Consider the following 16,218-nt stretch of genomic DNA (forward strand, 5'->3'; position numbering starts at 1 on the left):
GATAATCTCTAGATCAGCAAGACAAATTTGCATACTTTTCCTCGCTAAACACCGAAAAACGCCAGATCTAGCGGAAAAACCCGTTAAATTGGCAACACTGACAATCACCAGAGAGTGCTCAATACAGGAGCGTTGCGATCGGAAAAACAACTGAATGTCACATAGCGTGGTAGGCCTGTTGCTATGGTAACAACTGTTGAGTTGCCAAACTTACAGTTTCCATATGGTGAATGCTTAATAGCTCTGTTGGCGACATTTATTGTGCACATAATGTTAGCATTGGCACGTTTCGTCTTTGATTTTCTGTCGATTTTTGTATTGTTTTCTTACCTTCGCGTCAATTGTCAATTAATGTTTTAACGTCAGTCGTTTTAACGACAATTGCTAGCTATAGGGAAGACCAGGTAACTTGATACCCTAAGGGTGAAACCTAACCATTTTTCCCCCATTACTGCATATGCTAGTGGATCATGGTGATTTTCTAATTTGAAGGTTGAATTTTCTTTGCCAACTTCGTTTCGAATTTCGGTACTGACAAATACAACTGATAGTGTTTTTGTAACCTGTTATGTTGGTGTTGCTGTGGTACTCTATTTAAGCGGCGTCAGTACTGGCGTTATTGAAAATGTAATAGCACTAGGTTTCTGAGTCGGTTACTGGAAGGTAGTGAAATTCGAACTTTTTAATAATTAATTAATATTAGTATTAATATTAATACATAATAGTTATTTTGGTTATTTTATGTGTTGAGTTGCGGTTATAAATTCAAGAATAGTCAGATAAGTACGAATAAATATAATATACTTGGGCGTGATAATGCACGTGGGTAATCGATAGAAATATTATTTCACATTTTAATTAATTTCTTTCGTGTTTAGATTTTTATTACAATGTAAAAAAAAATTAAATAGTGTGGCAGTGACTCCTCCAAGGAAGAAAATGTGTGGCATTCAGAGTACGCTTCAGAAATCTGTAGTTCACATGTATAATGAGTTGAAGAAAGAAGATGATGAAGAAGGAATTATGCTAACGGAGACAGCAATTACAACCAGAATAGCAAAATTATTAGGAGTAAGTATTCTTAAGCCTACATTTCAAAGTGGTATTCAGTTTTAGGAGTTTGTACTAATAATTTCATGATTGTGGTCAAACAAAACAAATTTTAGGTTAGGCCTAGATATTTAATTAAGTCAGTGATTTTCATATTGCCAAACTGTAAGATACTGTAACATTTAAGATACTGTAATACTGCAGTAGGTGACAGCTTAAATACATTTACAAATTAGACGAACAAATAATCAAACAGCACGAAAGTAAATTTCCAGTTTTCTCTTTTGGTATTAAATTAACCGTTCAGATCACAATTTACATGCCACATCGGCCGAAGAAAATACAAGTCATATTGTAATTATTAACTTGATATTCCAGCAAATATTACATGAATGTTGGCCTGTCATGGTGCTTAAAAATAATTCAGTTTTATATAATAACTATATAACATACTCTATAAAGCATAGGAACGTTGACTCTGGCTGAATAATTTATTCATGAGTGGTCTAAGTAACATTAAATATGGTGTTTCTTCAGAAAAGCTACCCCATCCAAAGTACTTGTTAAGATATAACACTCGAGAGGACGAGGATGCACTACTGGGAAACTAACCATTTCTCTTCGTCCTGGACCTCTCGCATGTTATATTGGTAATTAGTAACAAGTTTGAGGGAGGGACTACAACAATGCATTAGAATATACAGGTAAGTGTCAAAGGATTTTTGTGCTGAATGTATTTGTGGCTGTGAACTAAAACCACGTGTTCATCGCTATGTAAATATTACAGAAATCAATTAAACAAAATAAAATTATACCTTCTTTGATGCAGCTTTTCTGGAGAATTACCTAAATATTAGCCTACTTAAACCTATCATAGACCCAACCTAACATGTTGATCATTTTCTATTCATATGGCTGGTATCATGCATGAATTTTATGATATAACAATTTTTAGAAGTGTTATGTTATTGTTTGTTATTGCAGCTTGGCTTTACTACTGCTAGAAAAGTGATAAAAGGGGACCCCACTTGTGACACCAGGAAAACATAGACTACGTAAACATCCAGTGACTGATGCTGATGATTTTACGAAAGATGCAATTGCGAGATTTATTTATGACAAGTTACATAAAGGTAGGGAAGTTACAGGAATTATTATGTTGATTTATGGAATGTAATTCTGATATTAGTCATATGTATAAAATTATGGCATAATTTTCATTTATTGTTACAGGGGAAGTACTAACAGCAGCAAAAGTTCTGGAACATATGAATGATAATTATGAAACATATTTATTTAGAGGATCCTTATCATCAGTGAAAAAAATTTTGAAAGAGATGATATTTCTATGGAGCAAAGGGGATCCTTATACACATGTACGAGAAAGTGATGTTATTCGTTTTTGAGAGAGTATATAAGAAATGTGGAGCGTGAGAACCCTAAACCCGTAGTATTCTTGGATGAGACTTGGATTTTTATGAATGGTAAATTTCAATGTATTGTGAGACATTGAGTGATTGAATTTTTTACTAACAAATAGGTTAACACTTATGTGGAATATGAAATTGCAATTAGTATAGGCTACTAGTAATGAGTTCAGGTGGGAACAACATGTTTTGCAATTAATAGTTTCATATTATAACTAGAGGTTAGTTATAAAATTCTTGAACGGTTTTCCTGTGTTTAAAATTTTAGTGTCTCTTAGAGTTTCAATGTGAATTGCTTTTCTCTCTCTGTTTTTTTAAGTAGGATCACCCACTTAGTCATGGAATAAACCAGGTGACGTTTCCAGTGACATGAATGGTGTTATTCGTAGACCAACAAATGAGGGTGGAAGATCAGATGCCGGAACGAAAGGTGGATTTATACTCGGTAAGTTATATTGATTTATATTTTACATAAATTTAGCAAGAGTAATTTTTTAAATCAGGGTACAAAAATATAAAAATTGGTGACTAAATAAAAACGTGGGAAAGCCTTTCACCAAAGAGGATCTCATGTCATGTTATGTTCTGTTATGTGTTGTAATTGCAATAAAAGAATAAATTTGTTTTATTTTCTTTATTTAAATGCTGTGAATTCATGTGACGTAATTATATGCCCAGGTATAATTTTTATTGCAGGTGCTGATTAAATGTTTTCATGCAATTGAAACAAACGTCAGGACTACCATAGTGCTATGAATGGCCCTGTAGTTGAGAAGTGGGTGCAAACACAGTTGTTGACCTGAGAACATTAGGGCAATGCGTTATTGTCATGGATAGTGCTGCATATCATAGCAGACTTGTGGAAAATCAGCCAACAACAAAATGGAGGAAAGAACAGCTACTGGTGATTGCAACTGAATATAATAGATTTGTTGTACTAAATGATAAGAGTTGATGGTGTGATATCACCTTTTGATATTACATAGCAATATTAATTTCCATACTTTACAGTCATTATTATTATTATTATTATTATTATTACTACTACTACTACTACTACTACTACTACTACTACTACTACTACTACTACTACTACTACTACTACTACTACTACTACTACTACTACTACTGTAACTGTTTCTCTTATTTCTCATGATTAGGCATACTTATAGATGCTACTTTTTTCTTTCAGGTGAAATTGAATCTACATAACAATCCTAAGACAACAGAGCCTTGCCAGTTACTGTCCTGAAGCGGCCTTGTCTTATGTGTTGTGTCTATATACAATTAATTCTTTCAGCTTTTTCCCCCCTTAATGTAATGAAGTTGTTGGTTGATTGATGCCCAGTGTTAAGCAGTTGATGTCATTTGTTATCTTGCACTCCAATATTTAACCGGATGATTGAAAGTTGTGTAAAGTTGGACAGTCAAGACAATGATCCATATCTTCATTGAGATTTCAGAAATGGCACATGGGAGATTCTGAAATATCAGTTCTTTGTAAATATTTGAGACAATCATGGCCTGTGATAATATGAGTACTGCCACTGTAGATTTTCATAGAAGTTCAGTTATTAAATTAGGTGTATTATTTTTACTATGTATTGTACTATATTTTTGTTTTGCTTAATTGATGAATTATATATGCTGTAAATTGAATAGTAGACTGTAGGCCTATAGCTTAACTGATGAATTGTATGTGTTGTTAATTAAATAGTAGGCTGTATACCACAAGTGATGAATTGTTTATGCTTGTAATTTGAAGTAATTTGCATGATATGTATTATCAATTTCTGTATATTTCAGCTGATTGAATTGTTTATACTTTTAAATTGAATTAACTTGCTTGCTATGTATTATATTTTATAGCTTAACTGATGAATAATTGTTTAGGTTTGTCAATTTAATAATCTGAGTGCCATGTACTTCATATTTTTAGTAGAGCCACCAATATAGCTTAGTCGGTAGACTCATTGGCCTGCAAATTCAGAGCTGCACTCGAGGGTAGGTTGGATCCCCCATTTGGTCTGATTAGTTAGTTTCTTCTGAGGATTTTCCTCCATTGTGGAGCGAATGCCGGATGGCCTATTGCAATTTTTTCATTTGCTTTAGAATCTTTCCCATTTTTGTTACCACATTGTCATGTTCTGATTCTGTTATTCTTTTAACAGTGTGGTAAGATGCAGGTATAGATAACCTTACAGTAATTTTGCTACCTCATTACCTCCCACTCCATGAAGTTCAGGGATCCACTGAAGTACCAGTCGTCGATGTAATTCGACCATTTTGCTTAAAATTTTAAAACACTATAAAATATTGAGATTTCTTACTGTTACGTCCAATACTGTAGCAAGAATATCTGATTTTGAATCTGATAATATGACAGCCTTCTCACATTTATGAAGTTGATACTGGAGATTTTGTAAGCTTAAAAGTGTATCTAAATTTTCACTATCAAAATTAGTCAGTGTTTGAAGTTAGTTAGTTAGTGGCGTTTAAAAAGGGTGCGTCAGCTACTATGGCTATTTGCGCCCTTATCTAAAACCTTTCACTAAACACAAACACAATACAATAACCAGAACGTTTAAAAGAACTAAAAAGCATTGTCACGGTTAAAATGGGGCAAACAAGTGTTTGCCCCATTAAAAGGGAATATACTGGTATTGTACTACAACACCACTACATCTATAGCTTGGTAAACAGGATCCATTATAAAAAATACTGTATGTAGTCACTCACTGACCAGATCATTTATCGTTTCTAATGATTTTTAAAATGTCTGGAGAAGTATCACATTTCTTAACATCATCTGTTAAAGTTAACTTATATACTATTCATTTTCAAATAACTTGGGATTGTGTTTTATTAGTAAAGTTTCCCTTAATTGAGCTAGTTTGAGTTCTCCAAGTAGAGTCAAAAAGTCTGTTGGGATTTTGGCTCAGTTTATTAATGTTTGATTTTTTGTTCTAGACAATCATATTATCTGCAAATGATGAGATTATCATAAGATCTATCTCTTTAGTTAGACCATCGACATTAATATTGGAAAATGTATTCCTGAAAACAACAATGTGGGAAGCCCAGATGAATCTGTCTCTATTTACATATTTGTGACAATGAATCAAATAATCAAGTCAATGACCCAGTGTAACACTTTATCATGGACACCCTAAGTTTGCAATTTCTTAAGTGATTTATATCTACAGAGCCATATGATCCTTGAAAATAAATTTAAATTGCTAAGGTGTTTTGTTTTCTGTTTAAAATATCTTTAATATCTTGATTAAAATTTAAAATCTGTCCATTTGTTGAATGTAATTTTCTAAAGTCAACTCAATAAGATGGAAGTTAGTTACTAGATTCCAGGAAGCAATTCAATCTATGAAATCATCTCTTCCATAATTTTGGCTATCATACTGGTAAGTGGTATCTGTCGATAACTCGAAAAGATATTAGTTGAATAATTGCTTTTCAAAATTGATGTTATGATAGATTTTCTCCAGACAGATATTGTATTTTAGATGAGATTACAAGATAAAAGTAGTGAGTTTGCTTGTTTGCCAACATGTTTAAGAAAATCAGCATGTGTATTGTCTGGACTTGGAGATGTTTTGGGTCTTATGTTATTAAATTAATAGTAATATTCAGTTCTTGATTAAATATTGTTATATAAAGTAGATTGTAGATTTAATATTTCTTTCAGTTTTTCCTTAATAGTCTGACGTATACAGATAAAACTAACAACCACACCACCAACTAATCTAATAGAAATTAAAATATAATTAAATGTAGATAAAGTAATTAAAATTATAAATACACGTAATAAACCATAACCCCCTAATTTCAACAATATACTATTTTATTCCCTTTTACAGCTTGTAGATAATTATTAATTATAGTTATTACTTATTAGCGTAATATTTATTGAACTTATTGGCTATTTCACTTCGTTTGAAAGATGTTATTGTGTACAAAAAGCATTTTTGGATGATCGTTTCATGATGTATGTTGTGTATAAATCTATGATTTCTGGCCATCTGTTCTGTGTAATCCATCTTTTGTATAGAATTAATAAAATACTCTTTTGGTAGTAATTATTTTATTAATTGAGTACTTAATTTTCACCAGCTCACATTTCTTGAATCATTTGTTTTTTCTTATTTAAATTTAGGACACAAGAGCCAAAAAGAGACTTCACAGTTATGTATCATACATTTTTTCAATGACAGACGTGGAGTTGCAGAAATAATAAGTCTAACATTACTAAGCAATTTACAAACAAATGAAATCTTTAAAAAGGTATCTAGAAGTGAAATTACTTATGGCTTTTAAGGACCAAAATTATTTTTGTAAGTTGATTTATTATTATTTCAGTTTTAGCCTATTTGTATTATCCATTTCCTTACTAATTTCAAAAGATAATCAGAAGTTCATTCGAATTCCAACCAAAAGTCAATTGGTTATTAATTTATCTACCTTTAGGAAGTACAGTACAGTATATGTACACTGGAATCTTTGAAGTGAAGTGACAATAATTTAATTGGTCTTGGAACAGATTTGATTCTTGAATATTATATACTATACTTTGTTGTATATTTACGTCTAGTAACCTATTAATGCTAATACTAATAATGTAAAGGAATAAAAGAATAGAACATAGCAATACACTTCTAATGTGATTCATTTCCTCCATTTCTCATATAGTTCGCCTACGAAAATATATTACAAATTATTGGAACTATTCAGAATAACCTTCCAACATAAAGGTAAAGTACGGTGAGTAAAGAAGTCATTCAGTACATAGGATCGTGATTTTACTACACGTGGTGATATCTGGTAACAGTTGGCAACACTGACAAGACGGAAATATTTGCTGTTTGGGAACTGAACTTACGTGATCCTCACTATATTAATTAGAAGACCTGAGGATTTGAAGGAGGTGGGATATGATGCTAAGGACTGGATTAATCTTGCTCAGCATAGGGACCGATGGCAGGCTTATGTGAGGGTGGCAATGAACCTTCGGGTTCTCTAAAAACCATTTGTATGTAAGTATGGAACCTGTGCCCACCCACCATTGTGATACACTTTGGAAGCTAAGAAAAGAAGTGAAATCCGGTTACGAAAGCCAGCTGTAACAGCTGGGCAGATCATTGTGGCAACCATACGATATCTCCATTCTGGTTGGATGATTGTCCACTTCTGCTTCAGCATGTGGATGCAAGGCCAGGAGCTGGTTGGTCAGTCTGGGCCCTTAAAAGGCTGTAGCACCACAGATTATTATTATTATTATTATTATTTATTTTTTTTTTAACCACAAAATCAGAAAAAACCTACCCCAAAGATGCTCTATCCATCACAAAGTTTTCAGTATCCAACTCTGATATATTTTGTAGAGAGATGACAGCAACTAAGATACAGCTGTACACAACTCCTCTAACATTTGGTATACTGTTAATTGAATTTAACATTATATAACAGTCAACGTTAGTAAACAAATGCAAAAAAAAAAAATATTATCTGTGAATTCGGAATCAAAAATAAATTTTAGATTACCAAACTATCACTTTTTCTGTTTCTGGAGTTCCTTCCGACGGACTTTCTTAGGGTTAGGAAACAACTGTTTCATTCTCAGAGGTTGATAATGCAATTCGGGATGCTGCATCTTTCTCTTGTTAACCACTGGATTATTTCCTACTACTCCATTGACAGGTAAGGCTGACTTCTTTTTGTCTACATTGGAAGTCTTATCTACACAGAGAATCAAAGAGGCAGGTGTGCTATTGTCTTCATCAAGTGATATGAAGTCCATAGACACTTGGGATGATGATGCCTTCCTAGGAATGATGTCTCCTTCTTTGGCCATTGTGTCTTTTCCAGGCACAAAGACTCTCTCTTTCTTGGAGGTGCGGTACAGGTAGACATCCTGACTGATCTGCATGGCCTTAGCATTCACAGGAGGCTGTGTCTTCTCTTCTTCCTCCTCCTCCTCTTCGTCTGAATCATGCGTCATGGCATGATGGAACAATGGCAGTGGTTCTGGCAAAGGAATCTTCTTACTCAGTGTGGACACAACATTGAACAGCGAGTGAAAATGGCTGCTGTCTGAGAAGAGGGCATATTTCTGCAACAAAGCATTGCATAGGTGTATGTAATGCTACTCGTCAGAAATCAGAGGATGAATTTTATCATCGTCTTCAGATAAAAGTCACGAAGATTATTATTCTTTGAAATCTGTTACGCACTTGCTGTTATATCTGAGGCACATGTACTGTATCTCTATGCAGAAAAAGTGACGGATTTTTTAAAACAAAAATTCTAATCACGGAATAAAACAAAAAATAAGCAATCATCCCACACACAACAAAATTCAATTATGTTATATTTCATGATCTGGGGTAATGAATTTCTCATTAGAAGTGCTCTACATAAGGAACAGAACTCTTAACACTGTCAATCTGCAGAATCCAGGAAGGTTTTCGTCAACCATATATAGATGTGTTAACATGGGTCAACTAACAAACTGACAGTTTCATACTGTTAAGGCTGCCAACAAATTTGTAAAAAGCACTTCAAAACAAACAATAATGTCATTGGTCCTTCTCAATTGGTCTTAACCTAGTCACATTCATCTTCAACTCACACAAGTGCACCAGAAGATATCATTACACACTGAAGATTGTTAACAAGCGAAATATTTGAATTTACATGTTCTTTCTTTCTTTTTTTTTTTTTTTTTTTTTTTGTACCAGAGGCCTTCGAAGTTGCTATCATGGTGACATAAATTACCAGGGATAACAAAGTAATGATCAGCTGGGATATAGAACTATATCTTTATCTATTTCACAGAAACATTAATTTTTACATGAAGTACATCTACTTCCTCGTACAATGAAACCCGCAATTCTTTTCTTTTTTTTTTTTCATTTAAAAATACACTGATGGATCTTCTTACTGACCACGATAGGAAATGTATTATGATTTCTTTCAAAAAGAAGAAGACGTAATTAATTCTTAAATATTTTTCATTCTTAGTTGGCTCACATGGTAATTTGTATTGTGGTAAAAAATTTCTAGATATAATAATACTTATGACAGAAACAGAATATTTTTATTATAATATAGGGTAATCTGTTTTGGTATGAATAAAATAAAATTCTGATTGAAATCAATAAATAAATAAATAATGATTTTATAGAGTACTCTAGAAAATATGATCAGAAAAATTTATACCAGAAGATTGAAAACAAAAAATAATAGTCCCAATTCACAAGAAAGAATACAAATATTCATTCATTCACTAAGTCAAAAATGCTGTGGTCACACACATTTCAAGAAACTGGATCCATCTATAAGCCACATGTTGATGTATCTGAAACAGTAGAAGTTACTAATGCTGTTTTGGCAGTGAGCTCCAATTAAATTCTGAAGTAATTATGAACAGAAACAGCTCTGCCGTGCAAACATTTAATACCAACCAATGCAGTCATAGCGGGCCAATTTCATTGCCTTCAAAAGCACCACACGATCCTACCTGATTTCTTTGGAGTTTCGTGAAGAACACCGGATGCACAATAATACATGGTCAGTGCACATCTCAGAGTGGAGATAACTGCAGTTTTCGCAGAAATCACGTCTGGGATGTTAAAATATACATAGTAGGAATTAGTTTCACTTTATAATTTGTGTTGTGTACAAAATAGTAGTTGCAATGAAATCTAATGGGTTTGAGGGTCAACAAAAAACAAACCTCTCACCATTCTAGAGAGTATTCATAAAATATCAAGCAATAAATACAAGTTTTCATTGTACAGCATTTATATTTTATCCATGCCCAAACGTTTTACCCAGCATGTAAGTAAGTATCTCGATTGGCAAGACCCATAAACTATATATTATGATGAATGTTAGAGTACCTTGATACCCAAAGCAAGACAGGAAAATCCCAATGATATATTGGAGATAGTGCGGAGATCTGGCAACACCAGAACAGGCACTCCCTGCATGCCACACATCGTGGGAATATGGCTCACGAGCACTCTGGGGTCAGCATCCTGGGCCAGCAGCACGCAGCCAACTGTCGTCGTCTCTAAGCCACGTGTCACAGCATTCACACCAAGTAGCAACGACTTCCTGCAAGATACAATGAAAACTCTTGAGATATTTAAAAAATAAATAAATAAATTGAACTTTTTAAGCAGGAAAACTTGAAAGAGAGACCTTCAAAAATTGGTTGTATCATACAATATCCATAATTTTAGTATTGGAAATTATAATTTATTCATTATTATATTATTCATCAGTCTGCCGAGTTATCGTTAGCTCTGTGGTAGCGCGTCTGCCTTCAGACTAGTCAGCCCAGGTTCGATTCCTGGCAGGGCCAGAAATTTTCCTGTAAAATTTCTACCTCGGGACTAGGAGAGATGGTGATGCACAACTGCTAATCACCAATATTCCTGGGTTAAATCCCAAATCTCTCCGCAGTGATGATAAGGCATATGTGACTGTTGATAATGATTCGTCATCATAATCCTCACCCATTCACACGAACACTTACACATACACTCACCCTAGTACACGACATTTAACTGTTCACAGAATGCATAACGTAGCCTACCAAAGTGGCATGCAACATGAAAATGGAACATATTCCTGCCATCTATCTGCAGTATGCAAAACCCGAATCACACAAGTGAAGTGGGCAAAAAAAAAAAAAAAACACAAAATCATCACAAATATAAATTTTAAGTATACATTTTATCTTATTATAATGGAAGCTGGTACATTCCTTCAGGACACTACTCATTCAATTATCTTTTATTCTACAATGTACTAATCTAACTTATTGAAGAATCTGTTGTTTGTTTGACTTTTTTTTTATAGAGGTTGGCTGTTATAATCTCTTAGTTTTCAGTCTTTTTGTGAGATGCTCTAGTATACTGACAAATCTTCGAAGAAAATGGTCGTAAATGTAAAAAAATTCCATAACCTCCTGACATGTTGGCAGTGGTTTTCTGTCACCCACGTCATTTTTTTTTTCCTTTTCTTCTTTTCGTTTTGATTTACCTCCATATTACTGTATAGCTGCTCTATATCTTACTTCCCACACGGAAGATAATCGTCAGTTTCAATGAATTCACTGAATGTCGAGCTGATTCGAAGTTTGTCTCTGGATGTTGGATCAGACATCAGGGCTTACTCCTGCACTATAATCATCATCATCATCAGCAGCAGCATCTCTTCTACTGAATCTAGCATTCTTAAAGCAATAGGCAGTGGTTTCCTTGCTGATAGAGTTCCATGCCTTTGCAAGTATTGACAGTGCCTCAAGTGTTGATAATTTATATTTTCTTTGACTGCAATTCGGTCTCTGCAGCAAATTCAAAACAAGACTCCTACGTAATTTTTGTTTAAGAATCGTAATGAGAACCACAAAAATTATCCATTTTTCTTAAATTAGGAAACTTGTTAATCAAATGTAAACGTATTAAAAGGGAAAGTGGGTCTTAATTGTATAGGGAATTTTGGTACAAAATTATTCTGACATCTTACGCGGAAAAACGTCTTAAGTGGTTTCTTGTTAAACGAGTTTTAGTGTCCTTCCTTTACACAGTCCATTGCACATGATTACGTCTTGAAGATGAAACAACTCACCTCAGCTCAGGAGACTCTCCCTGCTGCTTCCTTCTTGCTTCACGACGCTGTGCACATGGTAGCTTCTTCAGCTCTGACCAATTCACTTTGATGACTGCCTTCTTTGCTGGTTCCAGAGCACTAAAACACATCCAATTTACAAGTTATTCAATTTTTAAATACGATAGCAAGACTTATTGGAGTGAGGATTGTCAAGTTCCTGAAGATATTTATTGAAAATCACCTGTATAACCAAGAATTGATAGGTAAAAAATGTAAGATGCATGACAACTGTCAAACTTCACATGTGTTGAAAGCACTGTTGCCACTATTGACCAACTTGTCTGACCACCAACTTTAACTCCTTTCTACACTCGTCATGAACAGATTAAAAGTTTTTCCTAATTTATATTCAGTTAAGATCAGTGTTGTCAAACAGTACAACCACTATGATTTCATACAATAAAATTTTCAATCAGACACTTGGCTATGCATGTATCGTGAAATAGATTGCTTTCACTCTTACTGTTGCCATCACCATTACCTCAAGAGATAACCAATATCTGGAGAGAAATACTTGAAATAATTCCATCTCCTTCACTATTTTTAATACACCACTACACCAGTAGTGCCATGTAATCTTATTGGCTCCGAATAGCCTTTTTAGTTTTAAATGTCTTCATTTTAGTATAACTTAAGTTTACCTTGACAATAACTGATTCACTTCTGCTGCATCATCTTCCTCCACTACTGGCCTGCAACAGAAATGATTCACACATGAAACAGAATTACAGGCAATTAATGTCACATTTAAGCATAGATTTGTACATATCAATAGCTCCTTCTTTAACTATAACCATTTTATACTCTCATGATACCAATTATAAACAAAAAGTATCATGACTTAAAAGAATGGCTGCCAGCAAAAAATTAAATTGCAATTTGCTAGTCAAAGACACCCAAAATTACTAATAGACCAGTCAAGATATACAAGGATTTGGACCATTACTCCACAGCGGTGGACTCTTTGATTTTAATATTCGTAATTGTTACATTGACGTTGACATTGCCAATTGAATTGTATTATACCAAATGGCTGAAAATAAATGATTGATTAATGAATATCTGTAGGTGCCTACCCACGTGTAGAACTTGGAAAGATTTCACTTTCTGTGAATGAGGAGTTTATATTCTGAATAAGTGTATAGTGATTTCTTCTAAACTACTGGACAGATTTTGTTTACATTCAATACCTAGGGATCAATATAAATGGGAATGATGCATATATGAAATGTAATCATTTTTACTAAAAATTAACTGACTTCATACGCCTATGAAAAAGAAAAGAATATAAAATGGGAAATCAAATCTAACTTCTTTTGATTTCTTACTTGAGCTATAACTTATTTTTATTACTTGAGATAAAATGAAAAATGAAATAGTGTATGCAGCATATTACCACGCAGATATGTTATGGAGAAATTAATTATGTAAATATATGACATTACGTCCAATAATTCTTCTGAAAATATACTTTTCACAATAATCGTGTCCGACTTTTTTACATTCTAATGGTATACAACATTGTTCAATCTCAATAAAATAAAGCAAATCTGCCTCTTTAAAATAACACTATGTCCCATTTTGTTTAAAGGCATGTGACTTTAATCTGTTCTCCTGAAAAATGAACTTTATTTTTGTGATAATGTCCTATGCCTACTAGGTTCAGAGTTATTATTTAAGTAATTACACTTCCAATTGAAAACTTTTCAGATAAAAAATTAAGTCTAACAAGGGAAATCTTGTATGTATAGTCTGGAAGGTCTCAGGTTCACTACTGGATGGTGGCTCCAGGTCCACTCAGCCTCATAACGATACTGACAATGATGCTATTGAGGGTTACTGATCCAGTACTGTGACCTTATATATATATATATATATATATATATATATATATATATATATATATATATTCTGCTAACCCAAGCTAATTTCATGCCCAATCCACACCAAATGGCTATGCAAAATGTTGCTAAGTTAAAGGTATGCTCTTTACAAGCCACGAAGGCACATAGGAACTTAGAGGTAGAGCTTTCTGCTTTCATGACCTCAGCACTAGAATGAGATGGTGATGTTACCACCACACTCTGATCACCTTTCACCTCTGGGAAAGACCCAGTACACAATTTAACCCCAGGACATTCTGGAAGGTCTAGCATTGAGAAGAATCCCGCCAGTACCAAGGGTTGAACATGGCACATTCCAGTCCGTAGCCAATTCCTCTACCAACTGGGCTACCTGCTACCTAAATGACTAATACATTTTAAACATAGATTTTCGTAAATAGCATAATGATTATAATATAAGACCTGTTACATGGAAATTTATGAAAAATAAATTACAAAATAGAAGGAAAATATAAAGCCATTAATTCAAAGCTTAACTTTCAGAACAAGAAAGTATAAGGAAATTACATGCAGACAGATGAAAATTGCAAATGAAACCAAGAGTAAGCCATGTTGAAATCGACTGAATTAACCTTTGCGAGTCAGTATAGAAAGCTGCACATAAAAGTCTTGGTATACAGGAAATTAGACGTAGCAACACCTAAAATATATACAGGGAAATTAAAAATGCTGTTAATGATAAGAAGGCTGCATTCCTGAAATAGTTTAATTCTATAAATATGGATCGTAGAACTGAATAATCTTATAAATGAAGAAGAGCAATAGTTAGGAAATAGTACAGAAAATTATAATTAAAGTCAGATATCTTCTTTTGTGTGCAATGTAAGAAATGGAGTTTTATCTTATCTGGACATACAGTATACGATTTTACTTCCATATATCTCGTGAATTTCAAGAAAATAAATTACAAGGTGGAATATAATTAGAAACATGGTAAAGAACTGAATTTTTGTGAAATGCACAAAATGTGTAATGAAATGTGTCATCTTCAAGACATCGATTTTTTAAATAATTATTCTGTCTTTTCCCTCAGTTCAGAAATCGCACTCGTCGCATTAGTATTCTGGGAATCCAAAAGTAAAGTGAGGTCCTCTCTTTTACAAAGAGGAATGGATTAGTAAAACTATTATGAAATCTTAGTGGAATGGTTAATGAAGAAAGAGAAGTGTCTCTAAAAATATGAACCTAAAACACTATTCCACATTAACAAAATCTATATAGGATTTGCAAAGACTTGCAGTCTCGTGTCTGCTATGGAAAGCTGATGTTGCATGGATCAATAATTCAACAAATATTGTAACAATGTAATATTAATATTTTGCACTAACCAATAGGGATTATAAGGTGAGGCAAACATAGTGCGCACTCGCTTGTCTTTCTTCTTGTTCTTCTTAGCGGACAAAGTACTCTTTTGCTTCTGCTCCGACAGCGTCAGAGCCTCAGGTGTCTCCATTTTGACCTGTAACGAAGATTGCATTTATTATCCATTTCTGGCTATTCAGAATCACATTCGTAACAATGTCTCTTTTTTCACGTACTTACTGTAACTAGACTTCAAGAACTGATATACAAATTACTTTAAATTATTCAATACATAGCCTATTCCTTTTAGTATTAGAACTGAGTAGTCTGTATGGTCTCTAAAGATCTCGTTAATGGCCTTCCCAATTGTCTTGCGTCTCGAAGAGCACGACAAAATTGATCACTCTCTAACCTGTACAGTTACTGCCGTAAATTGTGCATTTCTTTGAAGACCTTCAGATTTAGCAGACTGATCATTTACCTACAAATAATAGAGTAAGGTACGTTTAAGGACATTTTTTTCGGATATTGATTCCAGTATGATGGATATCGCTCCAATCTTTAAGAGATCATTAAGAGAAATAATAAAATGGAGTAAAGACCACAGCCCTCTCAGACTTCCCTATTTATTTTATCCTTTCCTATGTATACCAGCCTCAGATTTTATGGCAATTTGTTTATGGTTGTAGGCATGTATGTTAAAAGCAGCAGATATGTGATCTTAGATACTACTTATCTTTCACTAAATTAAATTATGATTCTTCAGTAGGCCTAAGTCATAAGTAATTTCAAAGGCATATTGGTTCCGTTAAGTTCAATGTTAATTGAATTCAACTAAG

The 16,218-nt window shown here is 33.6% G+C and overlaps 1 protein-coding gene and 1 long non-coding RNA gene across 3 annotated transcripts in view; one reads left to right on the forward strand and one right to left on the reverse strand.

Annotated features, from left to right (window-relative positions):
• Positions 1-578: 578 nt before the first annotated feature.
• LOC138712260 (uncharacterized) lies at positions 579-6,705 on the forward strand. 2 transcript variants are annotated; one of them, XR_011335682.1, is made up of 6 exons: positions 579-1,071; positions 2,035-2,183; positions 2,284-2,534; positions 2,797-2,922; positions 3,174-3,381; positions 3,670-6,705. It is a non-coding gene; the product is annotated as an uncharacterized lncRNA (long non-coding RNA). The 2 variants fall into 2 exon arrangements; XR_011335683.1 differs by having other exon boundaries at positions 2,800-2,922.
• A 1,136-nt stretch (positions 6,706-7,841) lies between these two features.
• LOC138712258 (uncharacterized) overlaps positions 7,842-16,218 on the reverse strand; it is a 14,378-nt gene continuing 6,001 nt past the window's right edge. The window contains exons 2-6 of the mRNA XM_069843837.1: positions 15,406-15,536; positions 12,815-12,865; positions 12,132-12,251; positions 10,394-10,610; positions 7,842-8,601 (exon numbers count right to left, since the gene is read on the reverse strand). Coding sequence (XP_069699938.1) covers positions 8,041-8,601; positions 10,394-10,610; positions 12,132-12,251; positions 12,815-12,865; positions 15,406-15,530 — 1,074 coding nt within the window. The 5' untranslated portion in view covers positions 15,531-15,536 and the 3' untranslated portion in view covers positions 7,842-8,040. The remainder of the gene's footprint in view (positions 8,602-10,393; positions 10,611-12,131; positions 12,252-12,814; positions 12,866-15,405; positions 15,537-16,218) is intronic.

Source organism: Periplaneta americana, chromosome 13 (genome assembly GCF_040183065.1).
Source record: "Periplaneta americana isolate PAMFEO1 chromosome 13, P.americana_PAMFEO1_priV1, whole genome shotgun sequence".
NCBI classification, from domain to species: Eukaryota; Metazoa; Arthropoda; class Insecta; order Blattodea; family Blattidae; genus Periplaneta; species Periplaneta americana.